Source organism: Aspergillus steynii (assembly GCF_002849105.1).
Source record: "Aspergillus steynii IBT 23096 chromosome Unknown P170scaffold_3, whole genome shotgun sequence".
In the NCBI taxonomy this organism is placed as follows: domain Eukaryota; kingdom Fungi; phylum Ascomycota; class Eurotiomycetes; order Eurotiales; family Aspergillaceae; genus Aspergillus; species Aspergillus steynii.
Window position 1 is genome coordinate 606405 of NW_020194400.1, and position 19814 is coordinate 626218.

Below are 19814 nucleotides of genomic sequence, written 5' to 3' on the forward strand. Positions count from 1 at the left end.
CGATGAGTTTGACAGACGGTCTTCCGGCTCCAAGGGAGAAGAACGTCCGACTCGCGTCGGCGTCGGGGCCTCGAGGATGGACAGCTAGGCAGCCGGGAATCCTGATAGGTCGATATCCTCAGACTCGATCATGGGCTCATCAGGGTTTGGTCTCAGATTGGAGGGATCAAAGGTATTTAGAAACTGTGCAATAATGTCTTGCGCAGCTGGCGACTCTGATCTTTCAAGGATGATATATACCGTGAACCTCTCATGAGCTTGCACGATTAGGCTATGCATAATATCCCAGTCATGGTAGATACTATGGTAGATGATTTGACTGGTGTTCCGCAGGAGAATACCACTGCTCGAGATATTACAGATAAGCAGAACCCGCACAGGGTTGTCAGTGCTGCTGTAGCTTCTCAATGCATCCTCGCGTGCGTCGCTAGGAACTGTGTTGTTGAATATGAGGGCATCAATCCCGGCAGCCTGCAAGACATCGAGGAGGGTGCGCGCATCCCATCCTGTCGTGACGCAGACCAGAGTGTGTCTCTCTGGCGACTTCTTGAGGATTGCGCTGACAGCTTGAGAACGAGCTTTTTCAAGGAGTGGAAAGGGTCGTATACAAGGCGTAAATTCTACCCCGAAGTGCATCCCGGAAGACAACTCAGAACGCCGGAATATGTTTTGGCGCTCTTGTTCCTTTTTGACAGAGAGAAGGATGCGCACAAAAGAGCCTTGTCTGATGGCATTCTAAACGTTGGCGAAATGTGCCCGGGAACCCGAATTCTCTAGATCACAAACATAAGCCTCAATGTGTCAACGGCAACGGGCAAAGACACTTACCACCCAGTAGATTTTCCGGGTCGTTAATCACGACGATCCTCGGATCTTCGGCGACTATGAGACCACGATGGAAGGCCTCAAGCGTTTTACCTGCCGTAGCAATCACGAGGGCTGGGTCTGAACGGGCTGGGCCTGAACGGGCTGGGCCCTCTAGGACAGAGCGGACGATCTGCACTATCCCAGCATCTTTCAAGAGAGATTCTGCCATTTCACCAACTGCCTTAGCAGACTCATGGGAAGAAGTGATGAAAAGAGTCCTGGGATGGGCACGGGCGGGGGTCACAAGAAGCGTCTTGATCACAGCAATCAGAGCCCCCGGAGAACGACCATCCTTCATGCCCTTCACCAGCTCCACGTCTTTACCCTGGACGACGTTCTGGACTATAAAGTCTTCTGACAGTGTAAGGCTCTCGTAGCCTGCGGCCTTCAAGTTCTTCTCAAGAGGGTCTGGTAGCCAGACGGAGGCCCCTTTGGGTCCCGGGCTGAGACGCAATCGATGTGAGTTAGCAAGGTTCAAGTCATACGGAGTCTGAGTGGGTGTGCTTACAAGGCAGACGTCATGACGTGACGACGTGCAGAGGCAGGAGACGAGGTAAGATAAGCGCAAATAGAATATCTTGACAACAGAAAAACCCGACTTCGCTTTCGAATCATTGAAGTGTTTTATTTTCAAAGACTTGATTGAACTCACCCCTTAATTGACACTTTTCTTTCGACCCATTATATGGCTCGCTAGAGAAAACTTTTTGCTTCTTGCCAACTTACGGCCACAGAGAACAAAGTATATTATGATACCTTTTGCAACTACTCCAAACCTGCTATCATTTAAGCGGGAGCAAATTGTTTTCGAACGCTCAATTAGTGTACTATAAGGTAGAATCTTCAGTACAAATATTTCTGCCTCCTATCACCTCTACTACCCAGTCAGCCTATGCCTTGATAATTGTCAGTACCTAGTCTCAATATTATTGCCATAAAAAGGTCTTGTTAACAACTCTGTAACAACTCACTATACGGACTTAGGAGGCTTAAGTATAGCTAAGCAGATAGGAAGCCTGGTTTTCTTATTCCTGTGGTTGTATTAACTGGAGCTATAGAAAGAGTAAAACATGTAATGAGACCTTGATATTTATACGGATATTGAGAATTATTATTTGTAGTATACCCCGATTTTGCTACTGAGCAGACCTATCATCAGATTACGCAATGGTACACCTCTATGCACTATCAGGTCTGCCGTGCCTGTGCCGCTATAGGATATTTCAATCTGTATATAGAGTTTGATCTCCTTCCCGATGTCTCTATTGCTGAAGAGGCTCGGGAGGGGAATACAACAGGGGGAGATCAAATCTACCAGTCGAATGTCATGTACGAGGCGCAAGATGGGAGAGCGTCATTTGAGTCTGTTGTAAAGATGAAATTGTAGAACAGGAAGGCACGCAGGTGGTATTGCCTACATCTTTTTAAATATATATAATATTTATCATTTAACTTAATTTATTATATTAATACACATACACATATATATATACTAGCTAGAGCTTACTTTCATTTTACATATTCAACGCCTTGGTACGGCTCGGAGACAAGTGGACTTTGGCAGGACCCATATTGTTGAGTATCACAGTGGCTGTGTTGAACATATGATGGGAACGATGTGGCAGGGATTTGGAATTGATATATATATTTATGAGGAATCCCGCCCCTGTAAAAGGAAGTCAACTGGAATAAATCAATTCTCACTTGAACAGGGTTGGGCTTTGGGTCAAGACCTTCGACCCAAGTTGGGCTTTGCGGAAGTCTATTGATTATATATGCCAATGTTCAGATCCATCTTCAGATTATACCCCAGGATCCTCCACCTGCGGTCCCACCCACGGCCGATCCTCGAGCAGAGACTGAGTGATGACACGGGCGAGCTTGCAGCTCCTATTGCTGGCTGTTCATTTATCCTTAAGGGATGAGGAGCTGAGTCTTGCAATTCAGGCGGCATTTGCTTTCTGTGTGGAAAATAGATATGATACTGGTGAATCCACGTGATGCCATGAGGTTCATTGCGATTGATGCCATGTTGTCTTCGTGAGGCATCTGTGCACATGTGCTGCATAACTTCACCGTGTAGTTAACTAATTTAGCGAATTAGTCTTTTGGGGGAAGGGGAGAGATCTAGTATGGCTCATGAAGAAAAATTACAACATTGCAATTCCTATGGACTAGACACCTCTACATTTGTATCACAGTACGGGGAAAACCAGGGACGGCGAAAACCCGAACCGAGGCATTATCTGGAATCCATACCACATCCCCGCATTATCTCTTGCCGGCTCAAGCCTGGTAGTCGTTTCGGTTGGCGCGCCCAATATGGATTAATCCCAGGGCCCTTTGGAAAAAGCCCTTCTTTGCCAATGCGTTACAATTCTCGCCTATCGCAGCGTACACTTGCTGGATATCACTCGCATAGCACGTATATTGCAAACCCGATGAATCAATGTAAGCAAAAGCAGAATTCTGGTAATATGTGATTCCTTTTGAGAAATCAAGGCCAGAGCCACAAACTTTAGCCAGACCACGCTGAGCCACCTCGGCATCCTCTAGAGAAATGAGTTGACCAGCACACGAGACGCCGTCCTCCAATCCAAGATCACTGGAATCTGTCCTTGGCAGATCCCTAGAGCCCAGGTCGTTTTCAGATGTAAACTCTCCCAGATATTCCTCTACCTCCGTGCCGTCATTGTTCACGTTGGTCACGTAGGCGCCGTTTTTGTGGTTGTCTGAAGCCACAACCACAGTGGCTGCGGCAAAAGCACACAGCAGCTGCATGAAGCAAACCATTCTGGCAGCAACGTTAGCCTAACAAATTTTAGTCACTGGTACTAGAAAGTTACCTGACAGTTGTAAATTACCGAAGGTGCGCACGATGGGGTTCTGAGGATAGTTGATCCTTGAATTTGGAACTTGGGGATGGTCAACTGCTAAGTATAAAACATATGCTTGTCAGTATAGCCAGACGCACACAAACATAGTAATTTCACACCTGAATTATTTCATAGGAAAAACGGTGCCAAGGTCAGGCTAGGAAGGAGCAGGGAGGCCTTGTTAATTTATACAATAGCGGGGGGGGGGGTTTGGATATTTCTTAGCCTCTAGAAATGCTGCTAATTCCTAGGCTTGCCTTGCATCCAGCTGAAATTCCAGCAAATGGCATGTGGAATGCCATGGATAGCTGTATTCATCAAGCATAGTAAGAGATTAATAGAAGCTAAACACTATTATGAACTTTGTATATGTTACTTCAGGATATTCCATAAGAATGTAGATCCATATGCTTGGTATCCCTGAAGACCACTGTGGCCTCAGAGTCCGACACAGCACTTGTGGGACTATAGGATGCCAAGTAGAAAGCAAAACTACTTACCTGTAAGAATGAATCTACATAGCGTTACAGCAAATTCTGGAATGTTTTTTGGAATGCTTGTCGTAAATAACTATCATGTTCATTACCCCTTGCGGTACTCCCGGGTGCGCAGATAATAATGAACAAGGCAATAACCTTAATCTCATGTAAACAATGGCAGCGGGGGACGGACCGTCTAAATTGCGGCATGCTGGTTAGGGTGGATCTCCTGTGGTAATATGTTTGCCGGTATGTTCTCCACTTGCCCGCCACTATTCTTAGTCCGGGCAAGCTTGTACAACAGCCTACATTCCATACTTAGGCCGGCATAATTAATCACGCTTTAAAGCCATTATCAGGTTTCGGAGAGAATGAAAATTGAGTAGGGTGCTCATTAATGCCAGAATCCACAATTTGTGCATGCATGTAGATTCCCACAGGATCAGCGTACCCTACTCCACAGGGGGTAATGGGACAAGGTCATCCTCCATTTCGGGTTGCTAACAAAGTCAATTTAGGGTAAGTACATCCTCCATTTAGGAGTGAGTGTAAGGGGCAGGACTGCAATTCTGAGCGAGGCACTTCGTTCTCTTGAATGTAGGTACCGAAAGGGCGCAACGCCTGCGGTACGACTGCGGAGTGCTATGGGATCTAGGGGTCTATGTACAAGGAGTCAAGGGCACCATATATCTTGAATAGGACTGTGGCAGTTTCCGGGGGATTGGCAGGGATTACTGATGTAAACCACAATCGAACCGCGGATATAACCGAACCGTGGATTTGTATTATCATACAAAATGGCACTTTTTAACATGGAGTATCTCACGTTATGTTGGAACCTGCCAGTTGGATGGCTGCTCGCGTGATTGCGCGTGTGACGCACAGTGTGTATTTAGTCTACCTAGCCAGCTATATCCTCCACCTAACTGAATACAAGCATTTTCACCGAGGTCTAGCTATCCCGACAGGCAGTCTCCGTCATATTACAACCTCAGGAATGTAGAAATCAATCTCATTGTAGGTCAGATACGAAGACACTAGGTTGAGAAAGAAAGGAAAATGACAGCGATTTACTGCGAGCAAGCAGTAAATAAATACTGATGCAGAAAGACTAACAGATCAAACAAACAGCTGACGCAATCATCGACGAATAATGTATTCGGTAAGCGAGTGGCCACGTCTACGCCTTTTGGCCGCAGTCGAAAACCTCGCTCAATTCAACCACCAACGATGCCTCCAAAAGCGCGTCAAAATTCAAGAAGTTTGGCTGAGCAACTATAGATTCTTTTTCACCCACTTGGCGATTTCTAAAACCTGACAGGCATAAGGATGAGTGGCAAGCTTAGAATTAATTATTAGTGTCGTGCAAAGGTATATAACCCTTTTATAGCTTAAAAACACTAGTTAATTAATTAGGTCTTTTATATTTATAAACTATCCTTAATTACCTGTTAGCGTCTCACTATACTAACCTATATCTTATTAACTACTTATTATTCTTAAGTTAAATACCTGGTGGTTGAAAGAGTGTGTCTGATTTGCCATCATATTTATATAATGGCTTATGGACGGAATCCCACGATATAGGTTCTTTTTAATTCGGGTGTCTACGGAGTAGCACACGTTACATCCTCCGCCATTCGGATCTATCGGTGTGCCTGAAGGCCCCAATTTCGACCATTGTCCGTTCGATGTAACCTACATGTCTTTGCACCCTGAGCCGGTTATCTACGGAGTACCTCGGAAGCAATGAATCCGGACCGCTTGCTGTTCAAGCTAACTACCCTGTTCAATTGCCATTTCGAGCTGGTTACATCGCATGATGGACAAGGAAAAAGATGCCGCAGTATCAAGAGAGGATGGACGATACCAACGTCTATTCAGCGCGCTCAATGATCAGTTGGTCAAGTGGCGCAGCGACGAGAAAAGCTACGCCAAGATCAAGGGATACGATACCATGATGAAACCACTGACCAACCGGGTTGTGCAGCTCCGCATCGAGGACGGCCAGCGGTTCATGCTTCAGTATTTCTCCAGAGATGATGGCCTTGGTTTGGGTTTGAAGGACAAGCTCGTGAAATACAAAGAAGACCCTCGTGTGCCGGGCGGACCGGATTATGAACGTGTTGACCTTGGAAAGACCTGGGAAAGCCACGAAGAGGACGTGAAGAAGGCCATTAGCAAGGCAATGAATGGGAATGTACAGATCAAAAGCTTCAAGGACTTCGAGGCTTGGGTATGATAATATGGTTACTTCTCTTTCGAGACTTCGCTAATCAGCGTCTCTACAGGTTACAGATTATGGCAACCCAGATGGACGTTTCGCAGAGGCGACCAAGGCCAACCCTACACATTTCAGGACGCTTCAGATGTGGAAAGCCATCGGTGATAGTAAGACTTGTTAGGGGGGATCTAGGGCCTGTTAATCAATGTAACGCAGTATTGTTTGTAGTATACTAGGAGAGTGGGACTTACTATGCGTGTCAGACAGGGAAAAGTCTGTTAAGGAGCATTAGGGAATTTAGGGCATTCAATAGTTTCATTCTTAGACTTACGAGCTTTCCCCCATTCATCAATCCACCCGCCAATGTCGGCGGATGTTTCCGACTTATTTAATCACTAAAATAGCCTCAATCATCCACGTCCGTAGGCGTCCGTCCGAACCTCCATTCATCAGCTTGACGCCGCCCACCATGTCCGACAGCCATGGCGAAGCCGGCTCTGAGGTCTCGCTGCCCAGCACTGCGGCGACCAACGAGCAGCTCTACGATTACAACCAATGCATCGCCGCCCTCGAGGGAAGAAGCGTCCCAGTTGATCTCACCTCGGCCACTGCACGCTGTGCAGTGATCCGAGGACTGCGCTGCTCCTACGACTTCGCAGTAAGCCGAGACATAGTCGATCTGTGCGCTTCACTGCGATTTCCGAAATTTGTTCGAGCACGCAACGCCCGGCTTATCATGAGCAACGTCGTTCCTGATGGTCTTGAACTCCCCGAGACCCAGCCATACTGTATCTGGAACCCCGATTTTGCCACTGAGCAGACCTATCGCCAGCTTGCGCAACGGTACCCCTCGATGCGCTATCAGGTCGGTCGTGCTTGTGCCGCCGCTGGGTATTTCACTCTGTATACGGAGCTTGATCTCCTTCCCGATGTCTCTATTGCCGAAGAGGCTCGGGAGGGGAATACAGAAGGGGGCGATCAAATCTACCAGTCGATCATGTCTTCACCACTGAAATATGCCGTGATGGATGATTATGCACGCTCAATTAACGCGGATAGCCCACCGCATCCCGCCTTCCTCAATGCCGAAACACATGTTCGCTGGAAGTTAGAGTGGCGGTTCACGCCCGCAGAGGATGCCACTGAGGACTTTGGGCCTGAGGAGATCGATATTGAAGAGGACCGGTACATGGGTCTCGAAGTGAACGAGCCAGATGAATCTCGCTACGATGAACTGAGTCCGCAAGAGGCGACGCTCCTCTGGCAGCCTCTGCCTCTCGATCTACCAACGATGAAAAAGGATCTGCTACGTCAAATGGCTGCCTTTGAAGGAAGCGTGGACCGATATGACAGGCTGATTAACCGCCGATCTCGGGAAGAAATCGACTCACGCGAGATCATCTGCGTCGTGCGTGGCATATATCACCACACAATGTTCGCGCGGTGGTGGCAGCACCAGATCGACACGGGCGCTTTCAAAGACCGAATGACAAAGAATGAGCAGGACGAGATCCAAACCGCCATTAATGCGCGCCGCGTCATGATCAACGAGATTGGAACGTTCACCGACGACACCCCATGCAAGCCGTGGCTGATCTGGTACCCCCTCAAACCGGAATCCGTAGCACTGTGTAGACTTGCTACGCGATGCCCTTCCATGCATGGGCAGATTGCCATCGCCGCCATATACTGCGACTACAAAGGTTTATATGAATGGCTCAGGATCCGACCCAGCATTGGCCTCATGGAGGCCGCCGAGAAAGTCGGCAATCCCTTCTACAAACAAGATCTTGAAAGACGCGCAGCAGAGCTCGATATTACCGACCTCTGGCAAGAAGGCCCCTGGATGGAACCGTTCGACGAGAAGCATGGAACGGTAGGCCCTGACTTGGAGCCCACGGGCCGTGGAATCTGGACGCGCCTCCGCTCGGAACTCATGGACCCGCTATGTGGAGGATACTATCGGAACAACTTTGCATACGGGGGTTATTTTGAGAGATATGTCTGGCTCTCGTTTGAAACGATTCGGAAGATGGAGGTCGCAGGCTACATTGGGGGGGAGGGTCGGGGGTTCTTAGACAATAGTGATACGCATTGGTTTCTGACGCATGGAATCGCAAAGGATGAGGATGGAAACGAGGTTATCGACGGCAGCGACATTGAGCAGTAATCCACTGAGCGCCCTCATCAAAGCAGATCTATTCAAACAGGGAAAGTCACATTAATTCTCGAAAATGAAGCCTGCATAGGTACATATAGCTCTGACAGATGGGTGTGTAGATATCCAGCCAACTGAAAATGACACACACTCGGTAAATCCACGAAGGCTTAACATGGAATAGATGAGAAGATTGCAAACTTGCGCAGATCCGGGTGGATGATTTCGGTTGCAACACATTCTTCGACACGTTAAAAAATGAATAGCGCTGTTTGATAATAAAAGGATCAGGACTGGCTATGAATGACAGTTTGTCGCTGGCGAATCAAGGTTGGTTATTATTATTCCCATTTAAAAAGGAGGGATATGGATGAAGTCCCAAGTTAATTTCCGTCAGTCCGACTTGAAACGGAAGAAATTCCGCATACGAGGCTGTCATTCTACTGTATTAAGCCTCAATCCACAACAATGCTGGGCGACTCAGAATAAAAGTCGAGCCGGCAACAGCTCCTATTCAATCCGCTTTATTCAGTTGTACCCTCCTTAGGCTATCTTCTCTCGTGGAAGGTGTTTCAATTTCGGTTTCATTCGTGAGCTGTTTTTACATACACCCACCAACCTGACAGCGGCTGGATGGAATCAAGCCCAGGTCTTTCAGTTGGAGAAATAGTCCTGACGTTGTGACCCCAAGAATGAATATTGCCAAGGAACCGTATTCGATTATGGGTTACATCAGACTCTCATGAATAGTAGTTGGCTTTATTGTCGGAAACGTTGTACATACTCACCTGGCTTTCTACACAAGCCGGCTACCTATTCTTTCTATTTTGGTGGTCACTGAGTGGACTAAATGCCGAAGGTAACCCTTAATGTCTCATATGGCATTCTTTCTCTTTGATTAAAAAATAAACAATCTGCATCACCTGAGAATTTCATAGTTGTGTATTTCTTACTTCAGCCGAGTTGGAATACTTTCAGTTCCTCGGCACTGGCAATTAGACCCAGCTCCAATCCTGGGTCAATAGCAGATGAAGACTTTCACTTTCCAGATAATGGATCCAACCACCCGTTCCAGTATTGTCTTATTTTCGCTTCGACCGCGGACCGTTTTTCATACATCCACCATCCAGATAGGGGCTGAATAGAATCAAGTCCAGGCGCTTCAGTTGGAGGAGCAATAGTGCTGGTGTTGTGATATCTGGTGCCATCTAACATATCCCCGCTTGATGTAGCTTGGATGCCAACAAGTCCAGCTAACATAACAGTCTTATACGTCTTATTATTCCGAGTATCCTCAACGGTAACAGGCACGGAGGCAAAGCCAGAGGGAACATCGTCCGTGTCAATGCGGCGAGACAAAGCATCTTCCAACCCCAGTTTCGAGTTTCGGGCTTGAAACTCGGGCGAGGAGGCATTTTGAATTGGCTCTCGATGAAGAAGCCCCCCCCCCTCATCCCAAAAACAGAAAACTGAGATCCAACCGCAGAGGTAGTCCGGCCCGCTGCCCATATTTTCCTTATGGGCACATCTGTTCCAGAAGTCCAACACAGTGGGCGAGGTTGGATTTTCAAAAGAGGCAACAAAATGATTCAGGACCGGTCGAAGGAGCTGGGCGAATCGTGCCGGTTGGTCCCCTAGTTGATGCAGCTTGTCCAGCTTGTTCACGAGCTGGTTCCAGTCATCTTTCTCTCCTAACAAAGTGACACAGGGAATTCCACATGTAAGTGTCATCTTGTAGGAGAAATAGCTCTGCATGGTGCCCATCATCAAGATCGCGGCAACCACGTTATCGGATTCGGTTGTAGTGGTGAAGGTCGGCATAATCCAAGCTCGCAGCTCCTCATCCACAACGTTCTTTTCGATCAGCCTGGTCATCTCTAAGGCCATTGCGCCGAAGTCGGCATCCTCCATGGTTGCATTTTGAATTACCTCAAGCTCTTTCTGGCCTTCATGTGAGACAAAAAAGGATCGAAGTTCCTCGGCATGTGCATTGATGAAGAAGCTAAGCTGCGTCAGAATCGAGAACCACACGTCTTCCGGTCGGATTGTCAAGTTGTGATGATTGCTGTAGGCGTCGAAAACGGCCCAGACAAAACCGTGTTTAGAAGCGGAGACATTATTGTCGCGAAAGAACCTCCGAGGGAATGAGCTCCTGATAAGCCTTTGGCTTTGGCGCTGATCGTCCGGACATGAGCGAGTGAGCAACTCCTCAGAGGTGGAGACACGCCGGCCTTGCCACTTACGAGGCGAGTGTGAGGCCGTGGTGAGAGTGATGGGCATATTGCTGCGTAGAAAGGTTTCAACCTGGTGTTGCAATCGTAGCAATCAAAGATTAAGGGGGAATGTTTCTTGACAAGGCCAAGGAAACTAGTAGCCTAAGTCTCGGTCGCGCTTTATAGCCTGTCATCTTTTAAATGGAAGCCTAAATTCTCCCGCAACCAGCAGAGGCACTGTTAGGCAGAAACAAGGGTAACCACTGGAAATGAACATCCATATATGGATGAATAGATTTCATAGCCCTGGCTTCTCACAATGCGCAACGGCTGTGTCTGTTCAACAATACATGTGCTGAAGGCGCAGCTTGTGCATATTTCCCAGTGAAACAAACTTTACTACAGAAGCGAGAATTGATTACAAGGTGTCTCGATCTTGCACACAGCCTTGGGACGAGGCAATCTAGCAGCAAAGCACAGCCCTCCAATCGGAAAGAGTAGGCTTGAGGGCGAATGCCACCATATCGCAGAAATGTGACGTGGCTTGCCGACCTAATTACAACTGCAGGGATAATAACCCTTGCTCATTGAAATCTGTTGTACATGGAGTGTAAGTTTCTTTATCTATGTTCTGCAAACATTCAGCGTAAGAAAAAACCTCTTGCTTTTGTATTAGTCAAACCGGTTTCGAACTGACGCGGTATAAATTGACTAGGCTTCCTCATATAAGTCATAGTACATCTCAATCCTATAACCAGCGTTCAGTCATACTGTTATATACCTGCACTGACGGGGCGATCTTTATCTTTTGCTTTATCTTGTAATTTTCCAACATCCCCTTGGCATTGGATCTGGGTAATTGTTTCGCTGAAGCTCCTTGACAAAATTCTCTTTCTCTATCTTTTTTCTTTTCTTTTCTTTTCTTTTCTTTTCTTTTCTGATTCGCCGCCAACCGCATTCTTCTGATTCAATATCTCTACCACGGTGCCACGACTCCTCCCGTTATAAACATCCAAGATGCAGCAAAAGCTTCTCAGACTAGGTATGCGAAGCAATTCAGCGAATGCAACAGAATCGTTGCGTCCTCTAGCGCGCGCTGCGCTAGATAACGATCCTAGTGCCATAGGCCGCCTAATCAAGGATGGCGCCGATGTCAACGAGAGATTCGCAGAAGGCTGGACAGCATTGCACATTGCATCTGCAGGCAACTTTCCAGGTTTTGTGGACGCGTTACTGGAGCAAAATGCCGACCTGGAGATGAGCCTGCCAGACGGATCGACCGCTCTGCATCTATCAGCTACAAATGGCCACCACGAAGTCGTGGAGCTGCTGCTACGCCACGGAGCTAAACCTCATATAAAAAGAGAAAGTGACGGCTACACACCTCTACACTTAGCTGCAGGAAAGGGCAGAGATAAGGCACTGCGGCTTTTACTCGGTGCGCAAGGAAAATATGGCATGGACATTGACGAGCCAGCGAATAATTGTGGAACCAAATTGCAATGCGCATGTCAAAGCGCTAGTCTGGAATGCCTGGAGATGCTGGTGTCGGCTGGCGCAAATGTTGATACTATCGTGGATCCAGAAGGGCAGACGCCGCTTATGATCGCTGCAGCGAGTGATAAACGTCAGGTCGCAGACATTCTACTAGATGGTGGTGCTGTCATTGATCATGTTCATGAACAACTTGGAAGACCTGCAGTGACAATAGCTGCATTTTTCGGAAGCTTGAAGATCCTGGACACTTTGATTTCGAGAGGTGCAAACCTTGACATCATGGACACAACTGGGTGTACGCCACTTCGAGCGGCAATAGAAAAAGACTAGAGAGAAGCGGTTATGAAGCTGCTTGAAAGCAGAGTCAAGGTCAGAGCAATTTACAGCGACCATAGAATCACAGCTCTTCACCTTGCAGTGTCGCATGGGATGCACAATGTGGCCGAATCGATTATCAAAAAAGGAGCCGATCTCGAAGCACGTGACAGTGACGGTGATCCTCCTCTTTAATGGGCCGTCGAGAAGGGAGACAGCAGAATGTGCATGATTTTACTTCGTCACGGAGCCCAAGTGAATATGAAGAATGAAAGGACAGGGGAAGTGTTACTTCACTGGGCCATTAGAGGAGGTCACATCGCCGTGACCGAGCTTCTACTTGCGAACAAAGCAGATAAATCACTTGTTGATCTGAGTGAAATCAGAAAGGAGTATCCGGTCAAGGAGAACGACTTTCAGCTCTGCAAGGTCCTTCTTGAAACTGCCCCTAATGCAAGCGACCAGTTGAACGATCTATCGGTAGTCGAGGCTGATGAAGAGGCATCGAGAACATCTACCCCTACCATCCCTCCATGTCAGACTACAGACCATGCGGCTCAAAGAGAAGAGGTAACCAAAGGATCCAGCACCAATTCAATAAAGGATATGCCATTCTCCGAGCTCTTGGCCCCCCCGCCTCAAATCGTTCCATCTAGGGTGTCAGTTGGCTCACCCTCGGGTGATGATTATTGCTGCACGGAAGCTCTCACGATGTCCCAAGCTGCAGCATGTCAGTACCTTCACCGCCAGGAAGCACTTCATCCGGTCCCCAAGGTCGTTTACTGGTCACTGAGAACAAGCCAACCTCCGGTGACGCCCGAATTAGACATCAAGTTTGGGGCATCATAATTATCGATACAGGCCAATACCTATTGATTACCAATCGTTTTATCATTGACCACGCTGTTAAGGAGTCACTGCTGTAAGATGGTGGAGCAGCTATGTATTATATTGAAAGAACATGTCAATGCTTGGTAAGAGACTAAGATCGCCAATCTTGTTTACTATATCATAGTACGAAGCGATTTCTGAGATGCACGCATTAAGATCCAAGTTGCGGCATATACCAACGTAGACGAGTGATAATAAGTAAACAGGAGTCAGGCCCTTCCCGGCCCTCCTCTGCAAGATCATACATACAGAACAACGATCAGGACTCTTTACACGGCGTAAGATGCGGAGATGAGGCGTAAGCGGACATGCTTGTGTTTATAGTCGATCGCTGTATAGCCGCCTAAAGGCGGCTGAGTCAGTCTTTGAAATAAAATCAGATCCAATTTGCGGGAAACAAAGATCCAAGAAATGATCCACCATAGAGCGAACCTCGATCCCACTGAGATGTCGGTCGCAACAGCATATCATCCACGAGTGCTCAGTACGTCAATCATCAATCACACCCATTTAAAGTCGTTTAAATCATCAAAGCCGCACCTCGGAACCAAACCCTCACCCGAGGAATCAAAGAGTCGAGATCTCCCTCCCATCCGGCTTGTTCGCACTCCATTCAGGGTTTCCCACTATGCGTAGGTTGTTCTCGTCGAACGGGGAGTATTTGAGACCCTTTGTGTTGCCGTCGTTGATCTTCCTCAGGAACACCTCCTCGACGTGTCGCTTCACGGCAGGCCTGAACGTGTCGTTATACCACCACCGCAGGCCGTCATGGGTGTATTTCTTTGTCCTAGAATACAATCGGGACTTGTGTAATTTGTCGACATGAGAGACACCTTGTGCATCGGTGTACGGCGCGTGGTACTCGTACGTGCAAGTGAAGTAGCCGCCTGAGGGGTGAGACATGGTGTTGGAGTAGGCTGTCTTGGGAGAGGAGTATGGGGTGTTTTCTGGTTGGAAGCTCTGTATAGGAACCTGTTAGATTCGCTAGACTTGAAAAATGAATATTAACAGTATTTTCTTGTCCATTCTCCTTCTACCTTTTGAGTACTGCGAGATTGGGGCTGTTTTTATGCCTTCGCAGGTACGTCGATCTTCTCTAAATACAGTATGTCCAAACGAGTAACAATGATCAAGTCATGAGACAATAGAAGAAGAAGCAATTTTTAAACGTGGGGTAATGAATGGCGGCGAACGCGGAAATCGTGTTATTGTGTCATGGGTTTAACCCATGACACGCGCCACATAGTGTATGTGGCTGTCGTCACATGGTTCCCTGCCTAGTGATTTAGTATCATAAACCCGCACCATGGGCCTATCAACACACATCTTCTTCGCAGCTCACCACGCCACGGTACTGGCGTAGAGTTCACCTCCAGATTTCAAGTTCAACGCATTGCTTTCGCCTACATGGCCGCCACTGGTGAGGGGGTAGCCGTAGGAGTCCACGAGACCCCGAATGCTCCCCCCAATCAGCCCACCACCCCCAAGCGGCCGCAGTCACATCTCGCACAACACAGATAAAGACCGCAGGAGATGAGGTCATAAAACTTGTATCTATACTTAGTCAAAGGGTTTCCAGCTGGGAAGAAAAGGGCCTGCAAAGAGCTGCCTCCTTAGGCAGGGACATCAGGACCCTAGTCCTCAATTTCAGCACGAACCTGGCCAACGAACACTCTGCAGAAGAGAAACAACAACCCCAACCCTCCAAGCCCAGCAGCTATGCTGAGACAACAAGGAGCACACCTGGTGCGCGCAAGATAAATCCTGCCTCACACAAGGGACTTCAACCAGATAAGCTCCCCCCCCCCCCCCCCCGCATCTTTCTCCGCCTCCCTAAAGACCACCCAGCTCGCCGTGCCAGCACACATGCCACAATGGACCTACTGAGAAAACAGCTGGACAAGTCTTGCTCTACAGTAGTAAGCGAAATCCAGCAGGTGCCTTCTGGCTTGGCTATCCGGCCGAAAGACAGACTCAGTCTTCACCTTCTTAACAGTTACAAGGAGGCCTTGGAGGGCCTCATACAGGGAGCTAAAGCAGAAGCTGAACAAGAATGGGCTGTTTTTACCCTACCAAATGCGCCGCGGGAATACATTGGATATAATGGGACTCAGGTACCTATCAGCGAGCAGATGGCTTTAGATGAGCTCAAGCTTCAGACAGGCCTTTCCCCCCTGAAGTTTTACCGCTCAAATAAGAACCCGCTCTCCAGTACACTGATCAGGGCCATGCCAGAGGATCAAGCCCAAATAGTTCCCAAGTGGGTCCACCTATTTGGCCAGAATATACCCCTCAAACGGAAACCCCCCAGAGCCCGCGTGGAACAGTGCACGCAATGCTGGGACTATCATAACCCCGTACCTGCACTCGCACTCCCCGATGCCGCATCTGCAGCGGGAAGGACCATACTGAAGAGTGTCATGGCCATGTAGGCAAAGGGGTACGAGGCCCAAGCTGTACTAACTGCTGTGGTCCCTTTCCAGCCAACCACCCCAACTGCCCTGCCCGACCTATTGTACAACAAGGAGTCATCCAGCGGCTTTCCAGATCACAATTCAATGCAGTTAGGAACACTAATATGCACCAGCAAAAGGAAAAAGACCAGTCTAATAAATCTGAGCCCCTGGAGACCCCAGGCTCCTCACCCACAAGAAAACAACCTCAATCATGTTAAAAAGACTATCTCATCTACAGATCCTCCAACTTAATGTTGGCCGAAACTGGGAAGCGCATGAAACCGCGCTACAACTGGCTTTTGAGAATAAATGTCATGCAGTACTGATTCAGGAGCCCTGGATTTTTACAGACCGCTCCCGCCGGCTATCTAAACACCATCCATCCTTCCACCAACTAGCTCCGGCAGAGGATTGGTCCGAAAGACCCCGGGTCCTCACTTATATCCTCAAACACCCACACCTAAGAGCCGAGATCATCCCCTTTGGCCCCCCAAATAGGGACATACTCGCTGTCCAGATCATCACCTCCCAAAAAACAGCCCTCCTTGTAAACTTATACAACGCCCCCGCTGGGTCTGTAGGGGAAGGTCAAGGCTTAGACCGCCTAATATCACAGTCACTCCCAACTTCTCCCTGCCTCCTGGCTGGGGACTTCAATCTCAGGCACCCTGCATGGCAGTCCTTGGCACAAGCCTCCCCATTTGGATGAGTATATGATGATCCTTTCGTTAGAATTGATGAAAATGATGATATTCAACCAAGTGGCGGCGATCTAACGAAACATCTAGCATAGAGAGGAAGAAAAGAATTCTAGAGACACGTAATCCACTATCCGGACATGGGCCAAGTCCGCACCCGCGGGCCGAGCCGAAAGTTAATATTATTGCATCGCAAATCATTCGGAAGCCGCTTGACCACCGTCCGCGCCATTGAAACCCGATCCCTAGACCAGACAATAGAACTGCGTCCTCTGCTTCGGGCGTGTGGTCGCCAAATAAAGTCATCTCATTACGTGCGGGGTGGGGGTGAGAGACATATCCGCAGGCGTATGTTGCCTCCAGCCCCAGGGTTGACGTAATATATTAAATGCAGACCTCCCAGTGGCACCATACCTGGCTTTTTCCATATACATGGCGGGCGATACACATATCTTGCTTCTCTCTGAATCTCTTCTGTACTGGATGTACTGAATGGAGCGGCAGCCTGGAGGAAAAGCTGGCAAGTTCATTAGACTCAGACCACAAAGGCACAGGAAGCTATTAAAATGGAATCCGGCCCTCCAGCATCTTCTTCATCTGAGCGGCGCGTACGGGCGCCACCACGGTGTGGGACTGTCATAATGTAGAAAATAGCCTTTTACAATGTATCAACCGCACTGGTAACTAGCTTGATCAATAAACTGCGCTTTTTTGGGGGTTAAATATGAACTTATTTTAGTGTAAATTGAGCCCGACTCCTTCTAAGTGGCCAAGTAAACTATTATCAATAATCAGACAGACTGGCCTAGTAGTAAATCCACTATAGTAATCTTTGAAAAGTAGGACAAGTTAACACCCATCTTCCGCTATTGTTGGATGCCCAACCCCCGAGTACCAGGACAGTTGCCTTAACTAGTGCTCAGAAATAGTGTTTCGCGTGATATATTGGATTGAATGCTCACGTTTTCTCACCATTCACTGTATTCATCGGATTGGACGGGGTTATATTTCCATAGTTTAATGCAAATGACCGGCATCGGATATATGACTCTATAAAACATCAGGGCATTCTGCTCCCCGTTGCGCCTGACATAACATTAAAAAAGATTTCTTTTCTGCACACATCAGACACTACAGTCATGGACCAGGATCAAAGCTATCATTTTATACACCTCACTTTCCAGGAGTACTTCGCTGCCCGGTATTTTATGAGGCAGTGGACGAAGCATGAGCAGCTGTTGTGTGTAAAGCTTAGGCAAAGAATATCTTGTTATGGGTCACGCTTTGATTGTCTCAATCTAAAGGGTGCCGTACGTACAAGAAGGAATCACTAGAGAACAAAAGAAAATAAGAGTTGGAGGATGATATATATATCAGTCCTACCACCCCTTGCATGCCACGCAGGCCTTGGCCAAGTCATGTAATCCAGGGGTAAGTATGGAACCCCATAACATATCTGACCTCTTCCTGATAACGCCTCAGGCATGTCTTTAAAGAGAGAAGTATAATTCACGTTTTGATATTCTGTGGCGGTTTGTCGCAGGCCTTCTCCAAGCTGTTGCAGGAGATGAACAGAAAACTAAAGAACCTCTGAAGCGTTGCTTTCAGGAACTTGAAGCTGAGCCACGTGATCTATTGGGCCCATCTTATCAACGAATTCTCATGCATTGCCTTAGTGAGGTAATTGCAGATACAGAAAGTGGTTTAGATCTCCATGTAAAGATGGAGAAACATTTGTCACGGTGGCTACAGTTTGAGTGCGACTTCTAGAAGGCCATTTGGCTAGGTCGTGAGAGAGAATGTCCAGAACATCTTTTAAAGTCTCTAGTACAAGAAGTGTCAGTGGTAGTAAAAAGATGTGCCTTGACAGCGTGTTCACACTTTTTGTGGCCTTGCTGTGACGGCTTGGCACCATACGAGGGTCTGCTATATAAGGCGATGGGCATATCAAGTACGCCGTACTTGATATTCTGGTCTTTTTGTGGCTTAAGGGTTAAACACAAGCGGTTGAGTTCCTAGAAGCCCAGCTAGGAATGAGGCCGTGACACTTGCGGTCATTTTTCTTGACACTAGTTAACTTATGTCAACAAAAATGTCTTCAGTATACACCAGTAATGCAGCGGTCCAATGAACGAAAGTATGAGGGTCTGAATTGCTAAACTATCTGCGTATCTAGCTATTAAATAAATATCCTTGATCTGAGCATTCCAACAGGCATAATAACAATAAACAATGTCCAAAATCAGTAAAAGAATGTTAACTATGTCAATAGCTGAATAATTCGGAATATCTGAAGCTCCGACATAGCGATCATTTTGGCCTAGAAAGAGTCCCTTTAATGGTGGAAAGCGATACTGAGATACCGAGTTCGTCATACCGAAAGACTGCCATCTCTTCAAGATATTTGCCAGGATTTTCTGTAAGGTGATCAAAAAGAGCTTTAAGCATAGGTGGAGTTATACTTCTTGGCCAATCTCCACGATCTAGGGGTGGACTTTCACTTCCAAACACACGCAGATTAGTATGAATATTCCTAACAGAACTTTCACTTCATTCTGTAGCATCAGCAATCTGTGCGGTAGTAAATATTTTGCTGTGTATCATATAGCATATAAGTTGGTACATACCGAACTATGACAATTTGATCGCGTTTGGTTCAGGTTCGTACCATTTCCAGGTTCTACTCCGAAGTAAATATATACAGGTACCAGGCTAATCACATATGGACTAGCGCCTCGGCATTGAGGGTTTGAAAACAATCTTGGCTTGTAAGAGACAGGAGGAGGTTTTGACCCCAAGTATATCAATTTTGACACTGGTTCTGGAAGGTTCCGCCCAATCTGGGGCGTGTCTATATGAATACGACGGAATAAATAGATAAAGAATCGGCTTTTGGAATTTGAAGGACTATTCAAAGAAGAAAGCGATCCCGTGTGTTGGATAGCGATTCTGTGGTTGAGGTTGTGTGCCGAACGGGAGCTAAAATGGCCCGATAGCAATCCCGGAGGAAGCCCCACGGACCCGGTTTCAAGAAATTTAAAAATTAAAAACAAAGTATGCAGCCAAGGGGTCTCGGCCGGTACCCGTTTTTTCCCGGGGAGGGTCAGGTCTTCTAAGCCTCCCGTTCTCAACTGGGAAAA

The 19814-nt window shown here is 47.5% G+C and overlaps 8 protein-coding genes across 8 annotated transcripts; 4 read left to right on the forward strand and 4 right to left on the reverse strand.

Annotated features, from left to right (window-relative positions):
* Window positions 1-84: 84 nt before the first annotated feature.
* On the reverse strand, window positions 85-1389 carry P170DRAFT_424507 (uncharacterized protein; the record flags this gene model as incomplete). The annotated part of the gene is made up of 3 exons (XM_024847574.1): window positions 85-578; window positions 829-1310; window positions 1376-1389. The coding sequence occupies 3 exons, from the start codon at window positions 1387-1389 to the stop codon at window positions 85-87; spliced, it is 990 nt and encodes a 329-aa protein (XP_024705385.1).
* A 1764-nt stretch (window positions 1390-3153) lies between these two features.
* Window positions 3154-3660, reverse strand: P170DRAFT_424508 (uncharacterized protein; the record flags this gene model as incomplete). Its single annotated transcript, XM_024847575.1, has 1 exon — window positions 3154-3660. The coding sequence occupies one exon, from the start codon at window positions 3658-3660 to the stop codon at window positions 3154-3156; it is 507 nt and encodes a 168-aa protein (XP_024705386.1).
* Window positions 3661-6044: 2384 nt separating this feature from the next.
* On the forward strand, window positions 6045-6627 carry P170DRAFT_473660 (uncharacterized protein; the record flags this gene model as incomplete). Its single annotated transcript, XM_024853072.1, has 2 exons — window positions 6045-6458; window positions 6514-6627. The coding sequence occupies 2 exons, from the start codon at window positions 6045-6047 to the stop codon at window positions 6625-6627; spliced, it is 528 nt and encodes a 175-aa protein (XP_024705387.1).
* A 288-nt stretch (window positions 6628-6915) lies between these two features.
* On the forward strand, window positions 6916-8788 carry P170DRAFT_454714 (uncharacterized protein; the record flags this gene model as incomplete). Its single annotated transcript, XM_024851468.1, has 2 exons — window positions 6916-8509; window positions 8727-8788. 2 exons carry the CDS (start codon window positions 6916-6918, stop codon window positions 8786-8788), a joined length of 1656 nt encoding a protein of 551 aa, XP_024705388.1.
* A 689-nt stretch (window positions 8789-9477) lies between these two features.
* On the reverse strand, window positions 9478-10884 carry P170DRAFT_454715 (DUF4419 domain-containing protein; the record flags this gene model as incomplete). The annotated part of the gene is made up of 2 exons (XM_024851469.1): window positions 9478-9787; window positions 9818-10884. The coding sequence occupies 2 exons, from the start codon at window positions 10882-10884 to the stop codon at window positions 9643-9645; spliced, it is 1212 nt and encodes a 403-aa protein (XP_024705389.1). The 3' UTR covers window positions 9478-9642.
* Window positions 10885-12747: 1863 nt separating this feature from the next.
* Window positions 12748-13523, forward strand: P170DRAFT_135728 (uncharacterized protein). The gene has a single exon (XM_024842439.1). The coding sequence runs from the start codon at window positions 12852-12854 to the stop codon at window positions 13476-13478; it is 627 nt and encodes a 208-aa protein (XP_024705390.1). The 5' UTR covers window positions 12748-12851; the 3' UTR covers window positions 13479-13523.
* Window positions 13524-13925: 402 nt separating this feature from the next.
* Window positions 13926-14666, reverse strand: P170DRAFT_135734 (uncharacterized protein). The gene has a single exon (XM_024842440.1). The coding sequence runs from the start codon at window positions 14421-14423 to the stop codon at window positions 14088-14090; it is 336 nt and encodes a 111-aa protein (XP_024705391.1). The 5' UTR covers window positions 14424-14666; the 3' UTR covers window positions 13926-14087.
* A 1404-nt stretch (window positions 14667-16070) lies between these two features.
* Window positions 16071-16744, forward strand: P170DRAFT_135753 (uncharacterized protein). Its single transcript, XM_024842441.1, has one exon. It carries the CDS (start codon window positions 16188-16190, stop codon window positions 16683-16685), a length of 498 nt encoding a protein of 165 aa, XP_024705392.1. The 5' UTR covers window positions 16071-16187; the 3' UTR covers window positions 16686-16744.
* Window positions 16745-19814: the final 3070 nt, after the last annotated feature.